The 24,277-nt window shown below is 38.9% G+C and overlaps 1 protein-coding gene across 8 annotated transcripts in view; it reads right to left on the bottom strand.

Moving 5' to 3' along the window:
* Nucleotides 1-24,277, bottom strand: part of tacc2 (transforming, acidic coiled-coil containing protein 2) — a 269,026-nt gene that overhangs the window by 86,155 nt on the left and 158,594 nt on the right. For all 8 annotated transcript variants that reach the window (XM_060842045.1, XM_060842046.1, XM_060842047.1 and 5 more), the window contains 2 exons: nt 17,996-18,120; nt 1,437-2,736 (listed from right to left, as the gene is read on the bottom strand). In XM_060842045.1, the coding sequence (XP_060698028.1) occupies nt 1,437-2,736; nt 17,996-18,120 (1,425 nt within the window). The remainder of the gene's footprint in view (nt 1-1,436; nt 2,737-17,995; nt 18,121-24,277) is intronic.

Consider the following 24,277-nt stretch of genomic DNA (forward strand, 5'->3'; position numbering starts at 1 on the left):
CTGATGTGCTTTAGGAAAGGAAACTGCCACCCTTACCTGCTCTGGCCTACGTGTGACTCCAAGTCCACATTAATGTGGTTGACTCTTAACTGCACTCTGGGAAATTAGTATTGGGCAATAATATGCTGGCCTCAGCAGCAACGCCTGCATCCCGTCAATGAATTTTAAAAAAGTAAGGTCTACTAGAAACTAAAGTGGCAATCTGTGTATGGAGCCAGAAGATATAGCTGATGTTTTAAATGACTACTTTCCACCTCCATTTACTATAGAGAAGAAAGATGTAGCTACAGAAATCAGGAAGGGAGACTATGATATGAATTAATGAATTAGCATTGGAAGGGTGTTATTAGCAGTTTTAGTGGCTTGCAAGTTGATACATCCCCAGGCATTGATGATATGATCCCAGGATGCAGTGGGAGGTAAGGTTGGAAATTACAACAGCTCTGAAGTTAATTTTCAAATTCTCTCTGGCCACAGGCCACCTAATGTGGTATCATTATTCAAGAAGGATGGTGAGGATAAACCAGGAAACTACATACGAGAGGGCCGAATAGCTGAGGTAAGTAAACTATTGAAAAAATTCTGAGGAGTGGAATGAATCTCCAGTTGGAAAGGCAAGGATTAATCAAGATTAGTTTGACATGTCTTTGTCAACGGACAGGCCATGCCGAATAAGTTTCATTGAATTTTTTGAGGAGATGACTAGGCAAGTAATGAAGTTGATACAGCCTGCATGGACTTCAGTAAAGCTCTTGACGAAGTCTTGCATGATAGACTGGTTAAGAAGCTAAGAGCCCATGAGAGACAGTGCATTTTGGCAAATTAGATCCAAAAGTAGCAAGTGGCAGGAAATGAAAGATGCTGATTAAAGGTGCTTTAGTGATTGGAACCATGTTTCCAATGTAGTACCATAGATAGTTTGGGTGCTGGTTTTTTTTGTTATTTGTTAAGTGCATTAAATGATCTAGACATGAATGCAGGAAGTATGATCAGTGAGCTCCCAGATGACAGAGAGATTTCACTCAAGGCTTTGATTCTTTGGAGTTCTCTGCCTCAGGAGATTATCGCTATTTGATCATTGTATATATGTGAGGCTGAGATACAGAGATATTCAGTCTTTCAGGGAATTGACGAATGATGGGGAATGGGAAAGTGTGTTGAGGCTGAAAACCAGCCATACTAGTACTGAATTAGTAGGTATGCCCGAATGGTCAGATAGTCCACTCCTGTTCTCATTTCTTACATTTTCAGGTACAACCTGAAAATTATTACTCCATCAACAATATCCGATAAGCTAATATTTTCTAAAACACTCAATTTACAGCTGACAATACATCTTACAATCAAACAATTCACGTCATTGGAAAATTGTAAAGCACAATATTGGTCATTCAACTCCATATATTTTGCTAAAAAGTAATTATTTTATTACTCACGTTTTTAAAGGTAGCCTCTTCTTCTTTGATGATTTATTATTAACATCCCCCTCACTTGTACCAGTGTCATCATTCACCTCAAACGAAGCAGATGAATGAGAAGGGGATCCTGAGATTTTCATAGATTTAAATGGGTCCACAGAGTTATCACAGTTGTCCGTGTCAAAACTGAATGAAGCATGAGGCAACTTGGGAGAATTTGGAACCTGTACATTACTACTAAATGGGTTGAAATTAGGGTCATCCCATTTAGAAGGATCAAATGAATATGTTGTCTTTGGAATAGGGATATCATCAGGATCAGCAGTTGAATTAGATGAAGCAGTAAGAGCATTGTCCACCTTTTCAACTGTAGGAACCTTCTTGATTCCGATCTTTGGCTTTCTAAGTGGCATCTTTCCACCAGATTTTTTGCCAAATTTCTTGGGAACAGGCTGTTTATCTTGTTCAGTTTCAAAACTGTCTTTATCCTCAGAGTAATCAAATTCCAGCCTCACTGCATGGCCCACGGCTGGAGTATCTGAAATTGGTCCAGACTCAGGTGCTATTTTGTCAGATTCTTTTAGAACTACAGTAAAAGTCTCACTTTCACTCTGTGCAGCTGGTAAACTTTGTTGTTTATCTCCACGAGCAAACGGACTACGCTCAGAAAGATTATCTGCATCAGAGCTGCAGGACACTTGATGAGTAATGGGAGAGTCCTGTTGGTTTACAGCACTTTGTAAACTGTTGCCGGGTAATTGAGATGTAGTGACGTCTTTATTACTCTCAAGTACTGTTGGCCTTGCATGGGTTTCTGCTGCTGTTGGGGCCTCCGTTGATTTATCTGGTTGTGTGTCTGCTGGTTTCTCTGATCTGGTCTTTCTTTTTAAAGACAGTGGTCTCGGTTTCTTTTTCTTAACACTGTGAACATTATCTGAGGCTATGCTAAAGGCCTCTGCCTGCAAAGCTTTATCCCCATGCTCTGTGCGACTAACATCGCTAATTCCATCAGCTTTCCGTGTGAATGGTGGAGATTGTGGTGGTGGTGAGCTGGTACTGCCTGACTTCGCACAAGCCTGTCCACAAGTTTTGGAACCTTCTGACTTCACAGGTGAGCTTGCATCCAAAGAGGAGTGAGGTTGGAAAGAGTCCAAAACATCAAGACTATCAAAATCAATTTTATAAGCTCCACTGCTGGCTATTGGTTTATCTTCATCAAAGACAATTGAAGCTGACTCAGTGAGAGGTCTGAAGGAATCAGTTTCCTGGAGTGAGGTTTCAGGGGTGACAACAGCCTGATTATCATCAGGAAAAAACACTGAAACAGAAAGAATAATAATAGAAAAAAGTGATTACTGTACATTATTACTGAAAATATATGCCTGTCCTCAGCCTTCCACACTAAACATTCAAATTAAGTAATCCAAATCTTTAAATAAAGATGGCATCAAAATGAACATGTTTAAAATGAAGCTGCTGTTTTTACACAGAAAATGAGTCCACTCATTCTCTCGCTGAAGCTAGCAAGGTGGTATTATCTCATGTGTTTGTAATAACCTTAAAAATATAAAATACCAATTTAATAGTGATGCACAGTAATGGGCTCAACTGTAACATTCATTTCTGCATTTCTCTCAAGAATCAACTTGAAGACCGACCTCTTCTCTGGCTCTGTGGTACCATACTGCTTGTCTAACATTTGTTCTTCCATAAGTCTACACTTCCTCCTGCTACCCATTGGAAGAATAAAGTTATCATTTTCTCCCACTGCAGCTAAATCCAATCCCTTCCTTGTCATTGTCTCATGCTGAACCTGACTGCTCATGACTCTGGCTAACCTCACATTTTCTCATAATAAAACTTCTTCCTATTATGGTAAAATTAGTAAGCAAGGAGGGAAAATTGGGCTGATATTTTACTGATTGCAATCCCGCTCAGTATGTTTATTCGTACAAATGTCAAGCCACTGCTCATTCTGATACTTGAAGCAGTAACCAGCAGTTTGAAACTATTACCTATTACCAGCATATCGCAAGTTATTTGATTCTTTACAAGCAGCCTTTTAATGTTCATTGTGTTCATTATTGAATAGGATTTGTTGCTGGTTCTTTTGTTTATGAATTCATTTTTCACCATCTAACCATCTTCAGTAATTCAAATAAAATCCAAACAATGCTGCTTCAGACTTTTTCCAGCAATTGCAATGTACTTATAGAGTTATTGCGTTCCATATTCCAATGTTCATATTTACTATTTTCCAACATGTTACTATTGTATAATTCATCCTCCTTCGGCTAGAAGCTTGTCCATTATCTACACCTCCCCACATGCCCACCCACCATCCCAGGCAATTGCAGAAGGTGTAACATCTGCCCATTCATTTACTTCCTCCTTCCTCAATATCCAAGGTTCCAGACACACCTTCCAAGTAAAGCAGCAATTTCTTTCACTTCATTCAATTTAGTCTCTTGTATTCACTACTCTCAACGTGGTCTCCTGTACATTGGGAAATACAGACTGGGCAACTGCTTTGCGAAACACCTATATTCTGTTCAAAAAGTGATCCCATGCCACCCGTTGCCTGCCATTTCACACACCACAGTGTTCCCTGGCCAAGATCTCTGCCTCAGATTTGCTGCAGTGCTCCAACAAGGCTCAGCACTAGCTGGAACATAGGCATCGCGGATTCTGCTTGGGGATCCTGCAGTCAAGAGTGCTCAATATCAAATTCAATCATTTTAGGGCCTGAATATCTTCTTCCATGACCATTACTCATCCCACACTGCAGGCCCTGTCATGACATGGGTTGCTTTCAGCACAGCCAACTCATTTTCACCTATTCATGGTCCCCATTATCAGCTTTTGTGTCTCCCTGGCTTCTGTGTAGGTAAATTGTATTAATTGTAATAGTAGTAAGCAATCCAGGTCACTTATGTTAAATCAAGTCACGAATGAACAGCAGTACCTCAGGGCCAAAAATAAAAACTGTGTTTCAAGAGCCAAGTTTGAAATCTACACACAAACTATAACTAATACTATAACTAATGGGCTATCACGGGATTTGCAATTGGAAAATTTGAATCAAAATTTTGAAATGGAATTAATGCAGATATAAAGATCATGTTATATCCAAGGTGTAATCAGTGAGATAAATGCAAGGTGCTGCATTTTGGAAAAGCAAATCTCAGCAGGACTTAATGGGCCTGGAGAGTGCTGCTGAACAAAGAGACACAATACTTTGAAGGTTCATAGTTCCTTGAAAGTGGCGTCGCAAGTGAAGGTGGTGTTTGGTGTGCTTTCCTTTATTGGTCAGAGCATTGAGCATAGGAGTTGGGAGGTCACGTTGCCGCTGTGCAGGACATTGGTTAGGCCACTTTTGAAATAGCATGTGCAATCCTGGTCTCCCTCTTATGGGAAGGATGTTGTGAAACTTGGAAGGGTTCAGAAAAGATATACAACGATGTTGCCAGAGTAAGAGGGTTTGAGCTATAAGGAACGGTTGAATAGGCTGGGGCTGTTTTGCCTGGAGCTTCGGAGGCTGAGGGTGACCTTTTTGAGGTGTATAAAATCATGAGGGGCATGGATAGGATAAATAGACAAAAGTACTTTCCCTGAGTTTGGGGAGTCCAAAACTAGAGGGATAGGTTCAGGGTGAGGGGGGAAAAGATATAAAAGGGCCCTAAGGGGCAACTTTTTTTATGCAGAGGGTGATGTGTGTATGGAATGAGCTGCCAGAGGCAGTAGTGGAGGCTAGTACAATTACAGCATTTAAAAGGCATCTGGATGGATATATGAATCGGAAGAGTTTAGAGGGATATAGGTCAAGTGCTGGCAAATGGAACTAGATTAGGTTAGGATATCTGGTCAGCAAGGACGAGTTGGGCTGAAGGGTGTTTCCGTGCTGCACATGTCAATGACTTTATGATTCTAAGGGAGAATGTTTTTAGTATTGAGTTCAATGAATCATAAATGAAAGATGCACATCACAACATTGGCAGAATTCAAATTATTGTATAAACCTTTCATTTTATTGGTCAAATTTTTGTTGAACTCATTTTCTTGTTGATCATGAGAAATTAATCCCTCCACTGAACAGATGGATGTATCGACAAATGTTTTTTGTTTAATTGTGTGTCTTTAGTCATCTTTATGGGCAGGCAAAGGCAGTAAATAGCTGGCTACCTACTAATTTCTATTGGTGTCAGATTCTCCTGCCATTTATGAAGGGGGTCACAAAATAAGTTTTATGGTAGAGGAGATGGGACCTTTTCAAAGTGAACAGAAATAACCAGTGACATTATAGGACAAATGTTATGTCATTATCATTGCATCAAGACAACAGACACTGTCCCTGTTACTGGCATCCGACATTATTAAGGGGCAGTTGAGAAATCAATGTACTTCCATTTCTCCCTCAGAGAGCTCATTATGGGGTATTGTTTCAATCCTTCCATCTAGGTCTTTAGGAGTTTCATATGTACCTTACTCCATAGGCTGGCCCCACTGAGCATGCTGCAATAGCCATTTTTCACCACTTGCCCCCCTCCCCCCACCCCGCCCCCAACTGGTCTCAATCCCAACCACTTCCAGCATCAAGGTGAATTCTAAAGTGTAGATGAGAATAGCACAAAATATCTGCCTGAAATATGTAAAATAGCCTATTCCTAGGAATTCACCAAGGTCAATAATCAGTTGCAAAAAAAAGCATGCCATTTAACTGCAGAGAAGGTTGATAAGTCCCTGGGGCCTAATGGTCTACATCCCAGGGTACTGAAGGAGGTGGCTCGAGAAATCGTGGATGCGTTGGTGATTATTTTCCAGAGTTCGATAGATTTGGGATCAGTTCCTGCAGATTGGAGGGTGGCTAATGTTGTACCACTTTAAGAAAAATGGGAGAGAGAAAGCAGGAAATTATAGACCAGTCAGTCTGACCTCAGTGTGGGAAAGATGCTAGAGTCTATTATAAAGGATGAAATTATGACACACCTGGATAGTAGTAACAGGATAGGTCAGAGTCAGCATGGACTTATGAAAGGGAAATCATGCTTAACTAATCTTCTGGAATTTTTTGAGGATGTAACTCTGAAGATGGATGAAGGAGATCCAGTAGATGTAGTGTACCTGGACTTTCAGAAAGCTTTTGATAAAGTCCCACATAGGAGGTTAGTGAACAAAATTAGGGCACATGGTATTGGAGGCAAAGTACTAACTTGGATTTAAAGTTGGTTGGCTGATAGGAAACAAAGTAGTGATAAACAGCTCCATTTCAGAATGGCAGGCAGTGACCAGTGGGGTACCGCAAGGATCAGTGCTGGGACCGCAGCTTTTTACAATATATATTAATGATATAAAAGATGCTATTAGTAATAACATTAGCAAATTTGCTGATGATACTAAGCTGGGTGGCAGGGTGAAATGTGAGGGGAATGTTAGGAGATTACAGGGTGACCTGGACAGGTTAGGTGAGTGGTCAGATGCATGGCAGATGCAGTTTAAATGTGGATAAATGTATGGTTATCCACTTGATGGCAAGAACAGGAAGGCAGATTACTACCTCAATGGAATCAATTTAGGTAAAGGGGCAGTACAAAGAGATCTGGGTGTTCTTGGACACCAGTCAATGAAGGTAAGCATGCAGGTACAGCAGGTAGTGAAGAAGGCTAATAGCATGCTAGCCTTCATAACAAGAGGGATTGAGTATAAAAGCAAAGAGGTTCTTGTGCAGCTGTACAGGGCCCTGGTGAGACCACACCTGGAGTACTGTGTGCAGTTCTGGTCTCCAAATTTGAGTAAAGACATTCTGGCTATTGAGGGAGTGCAGCGTAGGTTCATGAAGTCAATTCCTGGAATGGCGGGACTACCTTAAGCTGAAAGACTGGAGCGACTGGGCTTGTATACCCTTGAGTTCAGAAGACTGAGTGGGGATCTGATTGAGACATATCAGATTATTAAAGGATTGGACACTCTTGAGGCAGGAAACATGTTTCCGCTGATGGGTGAGTGCCGAACCAGAGGACACAGCTTAAGAATATGGGGTAGACCATTTAGGACAGAGATGAGGAGAAACTTCTTCACCCAGAGAGTGGTGGCTGTGTGGAATGCTCTTCCCCAGAGGGCAGTGGAGGCCCAGTCTCTGGTTTCATTTAAGAAAGAGTTGGATAGAGCTCTCAAGGATAGTGGAATCAAGGGTTATGGAGATAAGGCAGGAACAGGATACTGATTAAGGATGATCAGCCATGATCGTATTGAAGGGTGGTGCAAGCTCGAAGGGCAGAATGGCCTACTCCTGCACCTATTGTCTAAAAAAATGTCAGCAAAGAGAAAGCTCCACATAGCAGATACCATAAATTTTATTTCATTTCTTGAGTGCATTCTTCCTCCGAATAAAATAAGAGGTAGCTAAAGAACCTTGTGAGATAATTTACGGTCCATCTTTCTGTCAGAATTGAAATGCTGCCAACTAGGTCATTCACACTTACTGCAGTATCACAAGGTGCTGAAATATATGTTTCTGAACTAAGTTAAGGTTCTATGCCTATGATCCAAAACCAACCATACACAGCAGATTATTTCAGTGATAGAACAGAAAAGGCAAGAAGCAAGTTGCTGAAAAATGAAGAAGAAAACTGCAAGCTCCTCTAAGCAGGTCTCAATTATGAAACAGTAACATAAATTGCAAGTTACATGACTAGAACGCAGAAAGAACTGGTCTTCATATATAGTTTCTTCAGTGAATTTGCATGTTCCTTTCTCTTCTTCCTTTCCTTGTTATTAATTAATTTCTGCGATTAAATGCACACAATTACAGTCATAAAAAGGCATAACATCCCACTACTATAGCCAGCATATCCTGAGAAACCGAGCAGATTGTTCAGAGGTGAAGTGAAGGTGAAGCAAGATTCATAAGTAAAGCGTGGTTCTAGCACCGATTGCATAATAGTAATATTTTCTCTTGGTACAACAAGCAAACCTTTTCACAGACCCCATTCATCAGCTGATCCCTAACCCACCTCCCACCTGCATCTATACCTTCCTGTTTATGTCTGCATCTCCGTCAAGGCTCCAAATGTGATCTTAGCATGCTCAACTATATGACCTCATGCAGCTGTGATTTCTTCCATTTCCTTCACCTCTCCTACATCCCAGTTCCCTGACAATTCTCTGCCCTTCAGCTCCCTACCATCTCCTCTGTGCTTCCCAGAAATGCAAATGAGTTAGGTAGCTTAGGTAACCTGTAGAAAAATGTTGAATGACCTCCTTCTGTTGAGTAGTTCTGAAGAGGAGTCAAAATGGGCTCAAAACTTCAATTCTGCTTTCTCTCCAAAGATGCTGTCAGACCAGCTGAGTTTCTCCAGCATTATCAAACATTTATTTTATTTACAAGTCCACCTCTGCCCAGGAAGCCCTTCCTTTAGGGTATCCCACCTGGACATTCTTCACAAAGCTCTCCACAGCTTGAGTAAATATCAGAGCCTTTTTGCCTTTGGAAGCTTTGACATAACTTTTAAGAATTGCAAATCAGCTATCTCCATCATTTTGTTCACATTCAAGCAGATGAAGACCTGAGACTGGAGGCCAATTTTCTCTGTAAAGTCTGGGACAGGAGCCAGGAGACAGCAGCTGTGTGCTCAGAGGCAGTCCTGATGAGTCATCATCTATAGTCACATGCAGACATTCCATCCCAAAATGAAACAGAACGAAAAAAGGAAATTATTTACATTGTCCAAAATGGTTTTCTGATACTCAGGCTGGAATGAATCCTTTAAAGTTTAATTGAATCAATTTCCAATGGAGTAAATATATTGCAGTCATCAGCATATCCTTATAGAATTCAAAACAGAGTTCCTAATGAACATGAATGTTGCCAAGCCATATGATTATATTTTTGGGAAAATCATTAGATGGGGGTGGATTATGAGGAGAGAGAATTTTAACATTTTCAGTTACTAAGTCCAACCACCAAGTGCAGTAGCAGAAGTGATATGGGGGCACATAGCAAGATAAAGGGAGATGATATCTCCAAAGTGAAGTGAACAGCAATTAATTGTGCAGACCTGATATTTAGTACAAATTCCACCAACTCAAGGGGTAGTTTAGCTTTCCACTATCAGCTTCAGCATCATCCACGAATGAAAATGAACCATGTGTTCATAAACCAAGATATTTCTGCCACTAAATGCAAGTGCAGTTCAAAAGGTTTTACGCCAAATAGAGCGAAAACACACATCTGTAGGGTAAATATGCTCTAGAATAAGAAAACCCAGGAGCTGTATTCTGAAAAACAGGTCTCTGCTGTTAGCCTTTTTATCTCACACCTGTACTTTCCTCCCAGAATATTTGATTATTGTAATATTGATATGAAAACACAGGTCAATTTTTCCCACTGACTTTGATCACCTATTGCAGTTGGGGGGAAACTACTTTGGATGTAAATGGTGATCCAGTTCTAATTGTTTGCCTGCCTTTCTACATGAATTCAATGAAAGCATTCTTATGAAGCAACCCATATTGAATTATTTCCTTTTGACATAGTTGAAGTGAAGTAACTGTCAAATATCAAAAGGCTGCCTTGTTCAATTATGTGAAAAATTTGACTGCAGCTGCTAAAACTACATTAAAGCAAAACCATATTCTCATTTGCAGGTACTGCACAAGTAGATTAAGATACAATCTTCCAAGATTCATATTTCCATAATTAAATGGGCCATTACTCTGCCATGAAATAGACAGACAGATGTCAAATGCCGACTTCCCTTTTCATTCTTCCAACTATATATTGTTTATCTGCAGTTTCTGAAAACATGCTTTGCTTATTCTATACTGTGGTTGAACCCAAATCTAGGGTTTACATTGTTTGTCAAAAAACTCCTACTGAAGTAATTCATATCCATATTTTCAAGCTCCCCATGTTCTTGTTAAAAATCAACTCACATGGGATTAAATTCTCCAAACAAGTCTGCACAAGCAAAGAACCCAGTTGGGAAAATATACTTCGAGTATTGTTTCAGATTCATGCTGAAGTGAATCTTTGTAGACCTTCCAGGCAAGTTGTTCAACAAGCAATAATGTCCCTTAATTGGCAGTTCACCATTTTTTCACAAAAAACTCACCATAATCCCAAAAGACCATAAGATATATGGGCAAAATTAGGCTATTTGACCCCTCGCAACTGCTCCGCCATTCAATCATGGCTGATACATTTCTCAACCCCAATCTCCTGCCTTATCACTTATCTCTGTCTTAAATACATTATATGACTTGGGCTCAAAACCTTTTGCACCAATGAGTTAAAGATTCACCACCCTGTTTTGACTTTCTGCTAGGATCCTGGCAGTCCAAAGATTAGGATCTTGAAGGTCCTTTTTTTTTAATTTTGATCTTAATTCATGATATTCCCCAAACAGGATTCTTGCCATGTGTTGGCCCCAACTTGGACCACAACATATGGATCCTTCCCATCCCATTCCAATATCCTTTCAAGCCAGTTTGCGATGTCCATACCTTAGCCCAAGGCAGGCAACACACCATGAAGGACTTGATAGATAAGAAGCTGGAAGGGCACAGCAATTCTGACAGCACCCGAAGAGTAGGAAAGTAAATGTTTTGAGCCAAAATACCAGCAGAACTCTGGATCCTATTTACAAAAGGATGCTATCTGTACCTCTAATTATAGAATCACCCTCCACTTTTCAAGATCAATGGATGAATCCCTATGACTGATTGACAATATGCGATTCCTCTGGCTGTAGATGCTGGCCCTACAGAACTGACCATTGCCCACTCTCCTAACTATATTGCACAGTGAGATACCTCCAATATCAAAATGGGCACCACTGGACTTATCGGATTTTGTTGTAAATCTCACTATCACCCACTTCACTCAAACTCTGATAAAATTCTGTTCTATGTCCTTGTTCTATGAATTAGACACTAATAATGCTCATCCAGCTAATGAGGACAGCTTTTCTTTGTCTACCTCTTATAAACCTTTCACAAGCTTGTACACCTCTCTCAAATTTCTCCACAATGTCCTTCACTCAAGAAACCTAACTTCTCCAGCATAATGTTGAATCCATAATTACTCATCGCTGTAACTAATCGCATTACTAGTTTGGTAACTAATCTCTTCTATACTTTATGAACCTCATATTTCCTGAAGAATGATGAACAGAACTAGAGAAAATATACTAGCTGTAGCCAAATCAAAAATGTTGTACGGTTTCAGCAGAACTTACAAGCTTTTGTATTGAATAGCTATTTCTGATGTCTGAAATCCAATATGCTTTACTAACCACTCCCCAAATTAATAGGCACCGGCCCATCCAAGTTTAATGCATATGAACCCCTCTGACCCTGCACACTCCTTTGAACTATACTAGTGAGTCTGCATTGACTGTCCTTATCTGTTCTCTCAATATACATCTCAGACTTAACTGTATTAAAACTTGTCAACCACTTGTCTGCCTTTTCCTTTTGATTATTCGCGCAGTCAATTGGTATCACCCTCACTGTTTGTCACAAAAAAAAACATAATTAAGTTTTTTACATCATCACACAAAACTGTCAAAAGCACCCACATCACATTTTAATTGGTAACATGTTCATTAGTCACACTGAACTTGTCATGCATTATTAATCTCTCAATTGCAAATAAAATTACAGTCCACATCTAAAGAAAATATCACAACAATAGAGTGCACAATATTGATATAATTTAAATGACAAATGGCTTTTTAAATTAGTAGCACAAGTGACAAAGTTTCATACAGACTGGTTGCCTCAATAACCTGCACGACCTTTCAAAAAGAAAATCAGTACAGCATATTTTTTGATATGCCCTGTTTCAAAAGAATGGTTAGTTCTTTGTACAGCAACTTTAGAACCAGATGTCCTTCATAAATGGTTGCCTTCCAGCAAGATCTGCTTCAATAGCAGATTTATACTAATCCAATCACAATATCTTAAACACCTTTTTCTGCACATTTAAGGGGATACCTCTTATACTGTGTTGTCAGTTAACAAAATGCTAATTTACAATATAGTAGAAAAAAATCAAACTGACAAAAATACCTTTCATTATGATTTCAATATTCTCAACATCATATCCAATTAATAAGTACCTTCCTGTTGTTATTATAGTTTTGAAGAGACAGGCTCCTGACTGACACCTGGTTAGTTTTTAATCTCATAAATTCAGTTGATCACTCATTATTAAACATTTTGTCAGTTTCTTTTGTCTTTATATAGGTAACAACTTCAATACTCATCACCCCAGTTATTATCTTAAACATTCAATTTGGGCTTGTTTGAAATGACCATTTCCAACAACCTAGTTCAATTCAACTGGACAGGAGAGTTTTGAAAATAAATTTCCACATCTCTTATCAAACTCTCAACTACACCAGCTGTTAGCCTAGATAATAATGATAGCTGCCCTAAGCAAACTAATTAGCAGCTCCCAATTTTTCTTTCCTCATCAAAAATGCCTGCTCAGCATTCTCAAGTGTTCTAAATTAAGCGACGGCCATTACCATTATCTGTGCAAAGTGCTCTTTCCTGACTTATTTCCTAAATTATAAGATAGGTGATCTTCACATTCTCGTGAGAAATACTATTTAATGCATAATCTTACACAATTTTAAAATAAGTGCATAATCGGGGATATAATGTGCGTTTTGGTATTCCAGTGCCTTGGTCAGGTGAAGAACAGGTCCAAATGGTTCAGGACATGGTGTTAAGATTTCTAATATATATTTATTTATTTATTCAGAATAACATTCTCAATATTCCATGATATCACCCTCTCACAAAACAGTATTTTTATGGTGAAGTTCTAAAGACATGCAGTCAGGGTTTTTTTAATGTGCAAGGACTGCCTATGTGTTTCTCCTCCTGGCTGCCTTTTCTGAATAAATTCAAGATACATTGAAAGTCAGAGTAAATGATTCATACAGTTTTGTGTTGTGCAACAGTGCCTTTATCCGCCAGTTTTGGCAAAGTGTGATCCCTTCACATCTTGCTCAGTTTCAGCACCTGTGAGCAAAGAGCAGCATTGAAATCATCTGTGGATAAAATTACAATGGTAGAGAAAATGGATAGATGCAGATGATGCATGAGAGATTTTGCATAATCAGGTATTTTTAAAAATGCAATAAGGAAAATTTTGCAGTCAGGAACTCTCAAACTAAAGTGAAAAAAAAACATGCAGTGGGGCAGAGTCTAAAACAGAAAGGCGAATACTTCAGTCGGAACCTTTTGTCAGAAGTCATATCCTAAGAGTATGAATGAACGGTTTCATTCCAAAATGTAAACCAGCATTTCATTTCCAGATTGTAATTAGCATTAGGTTTAAACTACATTGTCCAACTAGAGCATGAGATGTAGGCCATCATGCAACATTGAGGAAGTATTAACATTTTAGAGCAGCCTTCTTTCATTTGAGATGTATACCTTTCAAAAGATCCAATAAACTAATCAAAAAAGAGCATAGGATCTCTTTTCGGTACCCCATCCAACATTATGGCCCTCAATTAATACCACCATTGCTTTTGTGGACCTTTGATGCATCCAAATTGTTTGTCTTCTTTGCCTCCCAGGACTTACACTTCAGTAGTAATTTAATCACTCAAGTATTTTAATTTGTCCCAGGGACAGCAACAGGACTATAGACGTCCCAACTTTTTCTTTCTTTGCATTTCTTCTCAGTTTTATGTTCCATTTGACTCTGCCTAGGATCTGAATTAGTTGGAAACCTGAAATGCAATATTTCTATTATTTGATAGCGTTTTCACCTGCAGGTTATTATCCAGTTTTGTATATTAACAGTAACGTTTAGTAGAAAACATAATCAGATCAAATTCCCATTAAGTACGCAGTAACATTCATCAGATTAACGTCATTCAGCCAGAAAGAAACAAGGATCAAGTATTCCCTTAATGAACTTCATTAGAAAGTAGGGTAATTAATTGCTGCCAGAAAGGTCAAAAGTTTCTCTTTGTCAGAATTGTTTCTCATTATTCTGACTGGAAATATTTGAAGAAGAGTTCTGAAAGTTTATTTTTCTGGAAAGAACAGAGTTTTGTTTGCTTTGTTCAGACCCTATCAAATTGGAATGTAGATGCAGGCTTTCCATCAATCACATATGCATACACAAGTTCAATTGTTAGACTTTTCACGTAAGGATGATTGATGGTGTTGGGATCCCAAACACCTTTTAAATGTTAAGAGATGAACACCCAAGATATAAATAAAATTTGCATTCTGAAAGCATATGCATTCTGATTATTGTATCATTAGAATGATATCCAGCCACATGATTGTGTTAAGCAATATATTCCAAATGGAAATATTTTGTTGGCTTGCAGGAAAATATGTTTATCTGATTTAAATTCAATGTAGTTTCCACCATACCTACTGGAATTTAAAATTCAATGATTAATATAATCTCAATTTAAAACCAATGCTTCTCAGATCAAATGAGTCACTTGTTTTCACTGATATTTTGCCTTTTCAGTCTTTTTTGCAATGAGGAAATAGTATATTCATAAGTATTTTAGGTAATTGTGAAATATGCAGCTGACAAAAGATTTTTTGACTGAATTAATTCATTTATTCATGTGTGCTGTGCCCAAAAGCAACTCCTTGACTCATTGTCTGCTAATCTGGAGCTGTTGACAGTTTTTGTTCGTGGTGCTTGCTTTCCATTTTTAGGGACAGAACAATGAATCATCTACCAAGTTTACCGCTGCATAATGGACATCAAACCTGTGCTGTGGGCATCAGTCTGAATGACATGGGAGGCATCTAACCAAATGAACCAACTGATCCCATTCCGAGTTGCCGTGACAACATGCATTCTTACGTTTCACGGAACTATGGGCAGTGATGGTAGAGACGCCAACTTTCTTTCTACCACATGTCTGACCAGGACTTTCTCCCACTCTTACTTCCATACCACTGGTATGTGTAGGGAGATCAATGATAAAACACACTGGACACATTATGACCAGACCTTTCTTGTCTAAGTCTTGGATTGGGATTCAAAGCCAGAACTTCTGGCTCAGAGCTTCTGGCTCCCCCCCTCCCCCTCCCCATTCCACTGCAACGCCTCAAATAGATCTTTTCAATTAAGACAGTTTGATTCATCACATAGAATACAAAGTTTGCTATTTTTGTAACTCCTTTACAACCCTAGGATTTCTTACAACTTTTCACAGACGGTGAATTACATTTTGAAGTTTGATCACTGGCACATTGATTAAAATGATACCCACCGAAAAATAAAGTAATCCAAGATCTCAATGTGTGGAGCACATATATTCTGCATACAAACATCCCCCACTGCTTCAACCAGTTTGCTTTTGAAATAAAGGCAAATTAGTAAATCTGGAATTACTTTAAGTCATTAATCCAATAGTAGACATGACATGTTTCAAGGAAAACATCCTGTTCAGTTTTTTAAAGGATCTAAATACATTGCCAGTAGCTCCTCCAATAATAAAATACAAACAGGAAGAAGTGGGTTGAAAAAAATCTGCCTGACTTGATTCTATTTTTAAAAATTTGTGTGCCAAGATTATTAGATATGATCCATAAACCCAAGCTGACTTGAAATTAGTTCAATGCCAGAAAATTCATCTTAACATAAAATGACATTTTGTCCCACAATCATTTGTTCTCCTTGTAAATGTTACATATTTGGCAAAAGTTGGGAATTGGTATTGATTCCTTAACATTAGGTTGGCAATGCTAATACATGTGCCAAGAATATGGACTGTTAATATTTTTAATAAACCTGTGCTCATTTTGAAGTTAGATGCTACGTGTTAGGACAAGTACAGCCTCAGTGATATATTGTAAGTCGTGGACAAGAATTCTAAAGGTCTGACATTGCACTATGGAAATCCTCATTCCTGAAGAAGGATTAATGCCCGAAACGTCAATTCTCCTGTTCCTTCTATGCTGCCAGACCTGCTGCGCTTTTCCAGCAACACATTTTTAAACTATGGAAATCCACCAAAGAGGAGATCCAAAAAAAAGTTTGCATTCAGGTGATCTTTAAGAGCTAAACACTAATTGTAACACAAACACTGACAATGACATGCTCAAATGTTATGCGTCATGTGATATGCAGTGATGTTATGCGTCACTTACTGTCTCCACAGAACCAAATACACATACAATAATTTTCAAAATGCAAAGCCTTCCAAAATCTTAGCTGAGCCGGAAAGTTATCATTGAATTCTGTGGAAACATTGTGTACAGGTTTTACAAGAGGAAAGGAGACAGACTTATTATGGCAATAAGGCCAAACTCTACATCTTCATGAATTAGATTGATTTCATTCAATCTGGACTGCTGTCATCCCAGAATCCATGTGCCATAAATACAACTCTGCACTCTATCTCAAATGTTATTTGCAGATAGTGAGGGGAAATAATATGGGTAGACCTTAGCAACTCAAAATCAATGGCTCAACACCAGACATCTTTCTTATTCTAGCAGTGTAATACTATTAGAACCCAAATAGGTATTGCATATTCATTTCGCATGGATGTCTTTATTCAAAAGACATGATGATGATAAAGGACTGAAAGACACTACCTCCAAATTTTTCAGATGAATGAGGTGAAATTTAATGCTCATCCACATGGCACATTTGATGGCAGAGAATATGGTGGGTAAGGGACCCTTAAAAGATTTGTGGGTGAAAGGCCAACTCCACTACCAATTGAGGCTCGTGTTGGGCAATGAATACCTACTTAAGGATCACATTCCACAACCATTTACCAATCATGCAGTGAAGAAGGGATTTGCCAGGTAGGAAGCTCAACAAATAAACCTATATGGGGTTGCTAGTCAGGAGATTCCCTATTTAAAAGCATTCAGTTCCTGATTGAGGAACCGGGCACAGAAAAATGGGGGTGGGCCCCTCTTAAAGTTACTGCCCTCATCACTCCCCAACCACCCTTGCTGCCAACTGCTCTTCCCATGACCCTTTTGGCATCACTTAACCTGCTTCCATTAGTAGCCTCATGAATGAAGTACTGGCAGCAGCCATGCACTCCAACATGGTGCCACAATTAATAAAACTACCAACTCAGAATCCTTGAAGGCCCAGTTATGACCTGACCAGTTTCTGAATGGCACTTAGTCTAGTGTTCTGTAAAAGAGACATAGCAGGACTCTTGCTGCCTCTCCTGAAGGTGAGTGAGACCCCCATTATATACCAACCTTTAGATTTTCATTAACAACAAACAAGGAATTTTTTGGTATTTTGAGAGGATACATAATAATAATAAATAATTATAATAATAACAACAACATTGAGGTATTGTTTATTTCTGTTAATGTCTTTGAAAATATGGAATGATTTGGAGTCTTTCAATTTATCTTGAGTTACGTACCTCAAATCGGAATGGTGTGGCACATGAATAACAAAGAAAGTCACAGAAACACACAATGCCACACAATTTAAAATTCCTATTTTTCGCACGGACTGTTATGTGCTTTTGTGACTTTACCTTATCAATTTGACCTTCAGCCAGCCCTCATTAACCATATCTGTCTTCCTTTACCTGACGGTACTGAAGGCTGCTGTTCTTGGCTTTCCTTCTCAGCAGCAGTAGAAGAGCTCTGCGGAGGCACTTTGACAGGTGTTGTCTCTTCAGGAGTCTCAAATGCTCCCTCGGAGTCTGAACTCCTGAAACAAAACAAATGCATTCTGTGAGAAGGCCATTCAATTCCATAAAGATTCTAGCCCCATTAGTTCCGATCCTCTTTCCCTAAACTAACACACAAACTTGCCTTGCTGCAGTTATTTTCTGCACAAACTGGAGGCTGTAGTCTCCTCCACCACACACAGCAGACCATGTCCATCGAGCCCATTGTACTGGAGAGAGAATATGCCACCGACTAAAAGCCATTTCTTCCCTAATTCTATCTACACTGTGATTTAGTTCAAAACAGGCAAAAAACTGAAAAATTCCTGTTTAGTTGACAGAATGCAAGTCACTGCAGGCAGGGCATCCTTTATGCTTCCAGCAACTGACGTTCTTTCACAAGTTCTTTGTATGGCATAAAGTAGCTGCCTTTAGACTCGATTCCATTAATTGTTCTCCGTTCACAGCGTGAATCTACTGCTGGCAGCATATAGGCTGGTGCAGAAGGACTTCAGTGTTGTGTCTGACGGCACCAATTACTTGATTGACCAGATCCTATGCTGTGATATTCACTGAATTTCAATCAGATCCGAAACCCCATTCCTGCTTTCACAGCACCACTGCCTGGAGCCTACCATTAGCGTGGAGGTATTCTGTTAGCAGACACACATACACTTTCAAAGAGACCCTCTGATACTGTGCACCAGCACAACCCCTTCATACTATTGCACTAAACCTCTGTTATTGCGGGTCTTCATGGCTCTGTTTCCAGGATAAGAATGGAGATGATAAATTACACTTCACTCTCTCACAGCTTCTCTTTTCAGCAGGTTATTTTTTAATTGATCAGAACAGTAGGAAATTGTGATGGAGAAAATGAACTTTAATTTCAGCGGTAAGCAACAAACTAATATTTGGGCAGCCTTAAATTGATAATGGAAGGTGATTGCAACATTGATGCATCCCGGTGCCACAATCAATATCTATGTTAATTGTATTCCACAGACTGGTCCACAATACGTACGACTTTTCACAAAGGACCAGCATTTTGATAGACCAGGGTTTCACTCAGTAAAATATTACCTATGATTAGTAGAGGACTAGGCCATTCAGCCCCTCAAGTTTGTATAGCATTCAATTAGGTCAATGCTGTCTAACCTGGTCGCTACCCTTCATAGGTCATGAATCAGCGACAGGCGTGTGTGAAACAGTAGTGAGTGGCTTTAATGTCACAACACAAATGGGGGCTTAATTCAAACTACTATTTATCATCTGTCCCAAGCAAGAAATCAACAACTGTTATACAGAAGTTACAGAAGTCAGACTGTGACTATTCTTATCAGATTATAATGAAAATCTGTGAATGTTGGAAATCTGCAACAAAAACAGATTGCCAGAGAAACTCAGTAAGTCTGGCAGCATCTGTGGAGAGAGAAAAACAGAGTTAACATTGAGTCCAGGAGTCTGTTCTGACAAAGAGTCACTGGACTTGAAACATTATTTCTGTTTCTCACTAGATACTGCTAGAGTTTCTCCAGCACCTTTTGCTCTTATCAGTTGAAAGACCATTTCCTCAATGAGACAAGAAAACGAGTCCACTGTTTGTTCTTTCTCTCACTTGCCTCAAAATAACAACATATTCAAATCTGCAAGATCTCTCAGTGAAAACAGGACCAACCTTCAAAAAGGAGAACAGCTTGATGGTCCTGACCTTGGGGATCCCAGTGACAAGTGGGGATGCCAAATGAAACACTAGGTTTTGTTTGATTGGTATTTGGCAGTTATTGGAAAAACAGTTCAGGTACATGAGTGACAGACAGCATTGCAAGGCTGACAATGTGGTTTGGAAGTACAATTATGGCAAACTGAGTTAGATCTTCAACCTTTATCTTTATAGGTCTGTTGAAATGAACCATTGAAAGGAATAGTGCTATAAGAATAAAGGGAGAGATTTCAAGAAGTTGGTCATGAGACAAAGATCCAATTGTTGCCTGGATGCAGTGTTTGGAAATTTCAGGCAACAGAAAAGCAAAAGTCAGAGCATGTAAGAGCACAATATATACACATTTGTTAATTATCTTTCTCTTGAGTGTCTCCAAAAACACCAATTCTGATAAAGTAAGACAATTCACAAGAAGAAATTCTGGAGCACGCTGTCAGAACACTTCCTTGGAAGGATTTCACCAATCTCTGAAAGCATCTGAAGCAGGTTCATTTCACAGAACACGTGGGTTGCAGCAAATCTTATTTGAAGCTGTTCTTCTAGCTCTGGCAATGAGTGTATTAGTCGTCATTGCTCATGCTTTAAATTCTCAAATCCATGTTCAAGATTTTGGGCAATTAATATTGCACCTATTTTGTATCATGTGACTAATATATTAACCTGTTCACTGCATCTTTCGTGAGCATCAACATGCTGTTGGACAACATTGCATTAGATCATAATTGATCAGAATTTTAACTTATCTGCTATCATGGTCCCACAGACTTCAAAACACCAGCCCTCAAAAGGGAAGAAATTCTGATGCATTTTTCTGAATTTAAGATGCTACCCAGTATCCATGATAGCTTCAGTTGAAAGTCAGGCCAGAGATAGTTCTTGCATTTGACCAGGGAGGAAGTCTGTTCTGATTCATACTAGGAAAAGTTCTTGCTTAAACCTAGGGTGGCATCCACCTCCAGTTTCCTTTCTCTCAAACATAAATGTATTCTGAGACACTAGAATCTCTAACATCTTCACATTATAGTGACAGCTGTCCAAAAATATAATCGCCTTAATGTGGTTCTGAGCTTGGGCTTGATACAATTTAGTTAACTGTGAGAGTAAAAATTCTATTTCATATGTGGTCACTGTATCATTTCGGGGGCGGGGGAGGGGGGGGGGGTAGGGTGGTGGTGAAATCCAGCCAAAGCAAATCAGAGATTCTATCATTCTAACCACTGCAACCAGATGGTTCTTGTACATCATACATCCCTATGCATCAATGATCTTCCATTTGATGTTGAAATGGAAGCAGTTCTGATATCGACCTACTGTTAATCAAATTTCACAGCAATCTTATAACTCCATTCAAAACCACTTAGTTTGTAAACTGCCATTTTAGACTTTAGAGAGCTACTCAAACATGATGCAACAGTAAAAGGAACCCACAATCATATTATTGCAGCCTCTTATACACTACTCAACTCTGATTGACCTTGGACTCATTTTCTTTGCCAAACAGACAAATCTTGCAGACAAGAGAAAATAGTAAAATCTTGAATAATGGTGACCCAAGATTCAGAGGAAATAAAGATACAATTTTTCTGTTCAGGTATTATGAAGCAAAATGTAAACATATGACTCCATGGGGAAATTAACCTTTTTTAAAAAAAGTAGTACAGTTCTTAAACACTGTTGTAAAAGTTACTGGTCATCAGTGAGAAATTTCTGTGCATGCACATCATTTCACAATATTGGAAGACCAGCCCAAATTCTGGATTTGAAAATGAACCTGAAACTACAATGGTTCAGTAACTTTTGCACCAAGTACTGTCATATTTAAATAATAATATGAATTCTACATTAAGGGTATTTTATATGGAAGCTTTATTTAATGCTAAAACTGACTAAATACAAACCAGAAACTTTGTGATCTTTTCCCTTTTGACAAGTTTATGGACCTACTGCCTATTTGTAGCAGGGAGACTCTCCCTGCACATTAATCTCTGCTCAGTTTATGCTTTCATTTTATGGATGAACAAATAGCTGCCTCAGTGATGGCTACCGGTTGCCCTTAAAATCAGCCTCATTTCTGGCTTGGTCCCAAGTTATTTCTTCCCACAAAGACCACAGCAAATTGAAATACAATGTGACTCGTGGTCAATTAAGTGCTTTGCATATCGCAACAGCGCATGCACGTGTTTCAATATCAGTGGATTTTTAGGACCTGGATGTCATTGCAACATTGAGATTCCAGTGTAGGAATGCAAATCCAGCCATCAGCACAATCTCAATGTCTGCAGATATTGCTGTTAATTCAGGAAGGCAATACATTTATTCACTAATGTCATCCACTGGAAATCAGAGACCGTCAGCATTTCACGACAGTGGAACTTTTATTACTGGGAAACAGCCGACAGGACACTTTTCATGTTCAATTATTCAAGCAGACTATCTTAACAGCAAGCTGTCCACTTCCTTAAAAAATACTCATGGAATATTACACTACAAACACAAGCTCACCTTTTCAATTAGATCAATGATCACATCAAATCCAAAGTTACAACAATTGGTATGCTGCAAAAGATTATGACACACTAATATCAAATGAGCACGGCATCAGATTTTAGGACTGGGTTAAGACTGCTTTGGTTGTACACAGTTAAAATATGTTGGAACAAGAAATTTGGGAAGTTGAGCTAGTAATCTGGATAAGAAAGCATATACCCAAGTAAAGCAAACTTCAACAATTAAATTAAGAAATTGATCTACAGTTTCCTTTATCCAAGAATAGATTACTTTTGATCTAAAACATTTATTAAATACTCAATTCTAATAGCAGTTTTCTAATATGCAAACTCTTAATGTGTTTATGATTTATATTATCATGTGAGCAATTGTGGGAGTAATTTTATTTTCATTGTCAAAACATGGCTTTGGGGGCTAATTATTAGACTACTCAAGTCAAATCCCATCTGAACATTTGTGATCAGATTTTCCTGTAAGATGTGCAGTTTTCTCCTGTAAATGTACAATCTTTTGCTTGCATATTGACAAAATGGAAAATGTGCTAAATCACAGTGGAGTAGAATTTCACAACAGTCTTGAAAATGCACAGACTGCCACGATTTGACATGTGTTTAGAATAAGTTGGATGAAAAGCTTATGTTGAATGATCAATTAATAATTACTGAACAGAAATATTAATTAATTCTCGCTGCATCAGAATTGATATACCATTTAGAAAAAGAATAGCAAGACATCAAAACCACAGCATGAGAAATTGTGTTATCAACATTTGTGGAGAAAGTGAGCACTGATTCCTGAAGAAGGGCTTACGCCCGAAACGTTGATTCTCCTTCTCCTTTAATGCTGCCTGACCTGCTGCGCTTTTCCACAACACATTTTTAAGTTACGTTATCAACATTCGTGCATGGACCATTAGAACTATTAGTCTGGAACAAACATGGTAACAATTTGTTTGAAAGTGAATTGCTTACTACAGAGGCAGCAGCATAGAGATAATGTCACTGGAATAGTAATTCAGACTCCTAAGCTAATCACAAAGACTCACATTCCATCAAAATATCTGGTAGGATTTAAATTTAGAAATATGGAATTCAAAGCTCCCCTCATACAACCATAAAACCAATATTGATGGTCATCTGGTTTACTAATTTTCTTTAGGGATGTTCACTAATGTCCTGACCAAGTCTGGTCCACAGATGACTCTTCCAGACCAGCCCAAGGCAATTAAATGGCCACTCATTGCAAAGTTGAAAAAAAAAGGCATGAAATCAGACAGACCACCTGGCATCAGCCTAGGCATTGAAAATAACAGCAGCAAATCCAGTCCTCTTTACTGATTTTGGGGGCAAGTGGAGGCTGGTGACAACATTGGGACAGCTGTCACACAGAATTGGCAAGCCTGACAGTTCTTTTCATCAAAATCAGACAATGTCAAAGTGTATTCTGATTGGGGACTTCAAACTCCATCACCTAATGGCTCAGGTAACATCATTAGTTTGCTAAAGAATATAGCTGATAAACTGTGCCTATGGCAATTAGTGAGAGAACCAATGAGAGAGAGAAACCGACATCACCTCTCCTCGGCCAACCTACCTGCAGTTTACAGATGCATCTATTTATGACAGTATCTGAAGGAATGATTACTGCACATTCCTCGTGGATGCAAAGTCCTATCTTCACATTGAAGATGCCTTCTCATGTTGTGTGACACCATAACTGCATTAAATTGGATAGATTTCAAGCAGATCGAACTTAAAACTGGGCATTAATGAGGGGTCGTGGGCCGTCGGCCATCAACAATAGCAGAATTTTATTCAATCATTCGTGGTCTGATCTATCCCACATTATCTCAAGCCAGGGGATCGAGTTTGGTTCAGTGAAGATTGTTGGACAGCATGGCAGGAGTAGCATCAGGCAAGCCCAACAATAAAGGTGTTAAACTGATGAAGCTACAACACAGGAAAAGT

This window comes from Hemiscyllium ocellatum, chromosome 22, assembly GCF_020745735.1.
Source record: "Hemiscyllium ocellatum isolate sHemOce1 chromosome 22, sHemOce1.pat.X.cur, whole genome shotgun sequence".
In the NCBI taxonomy this organism is placed as follows: Eukaryota; Metazoa; Chordata; class Chondrichthyes; order Orectolobiformes; family Hemiscylliidae; genus Hemiscyllium; species Hemiscyllium ocellatum.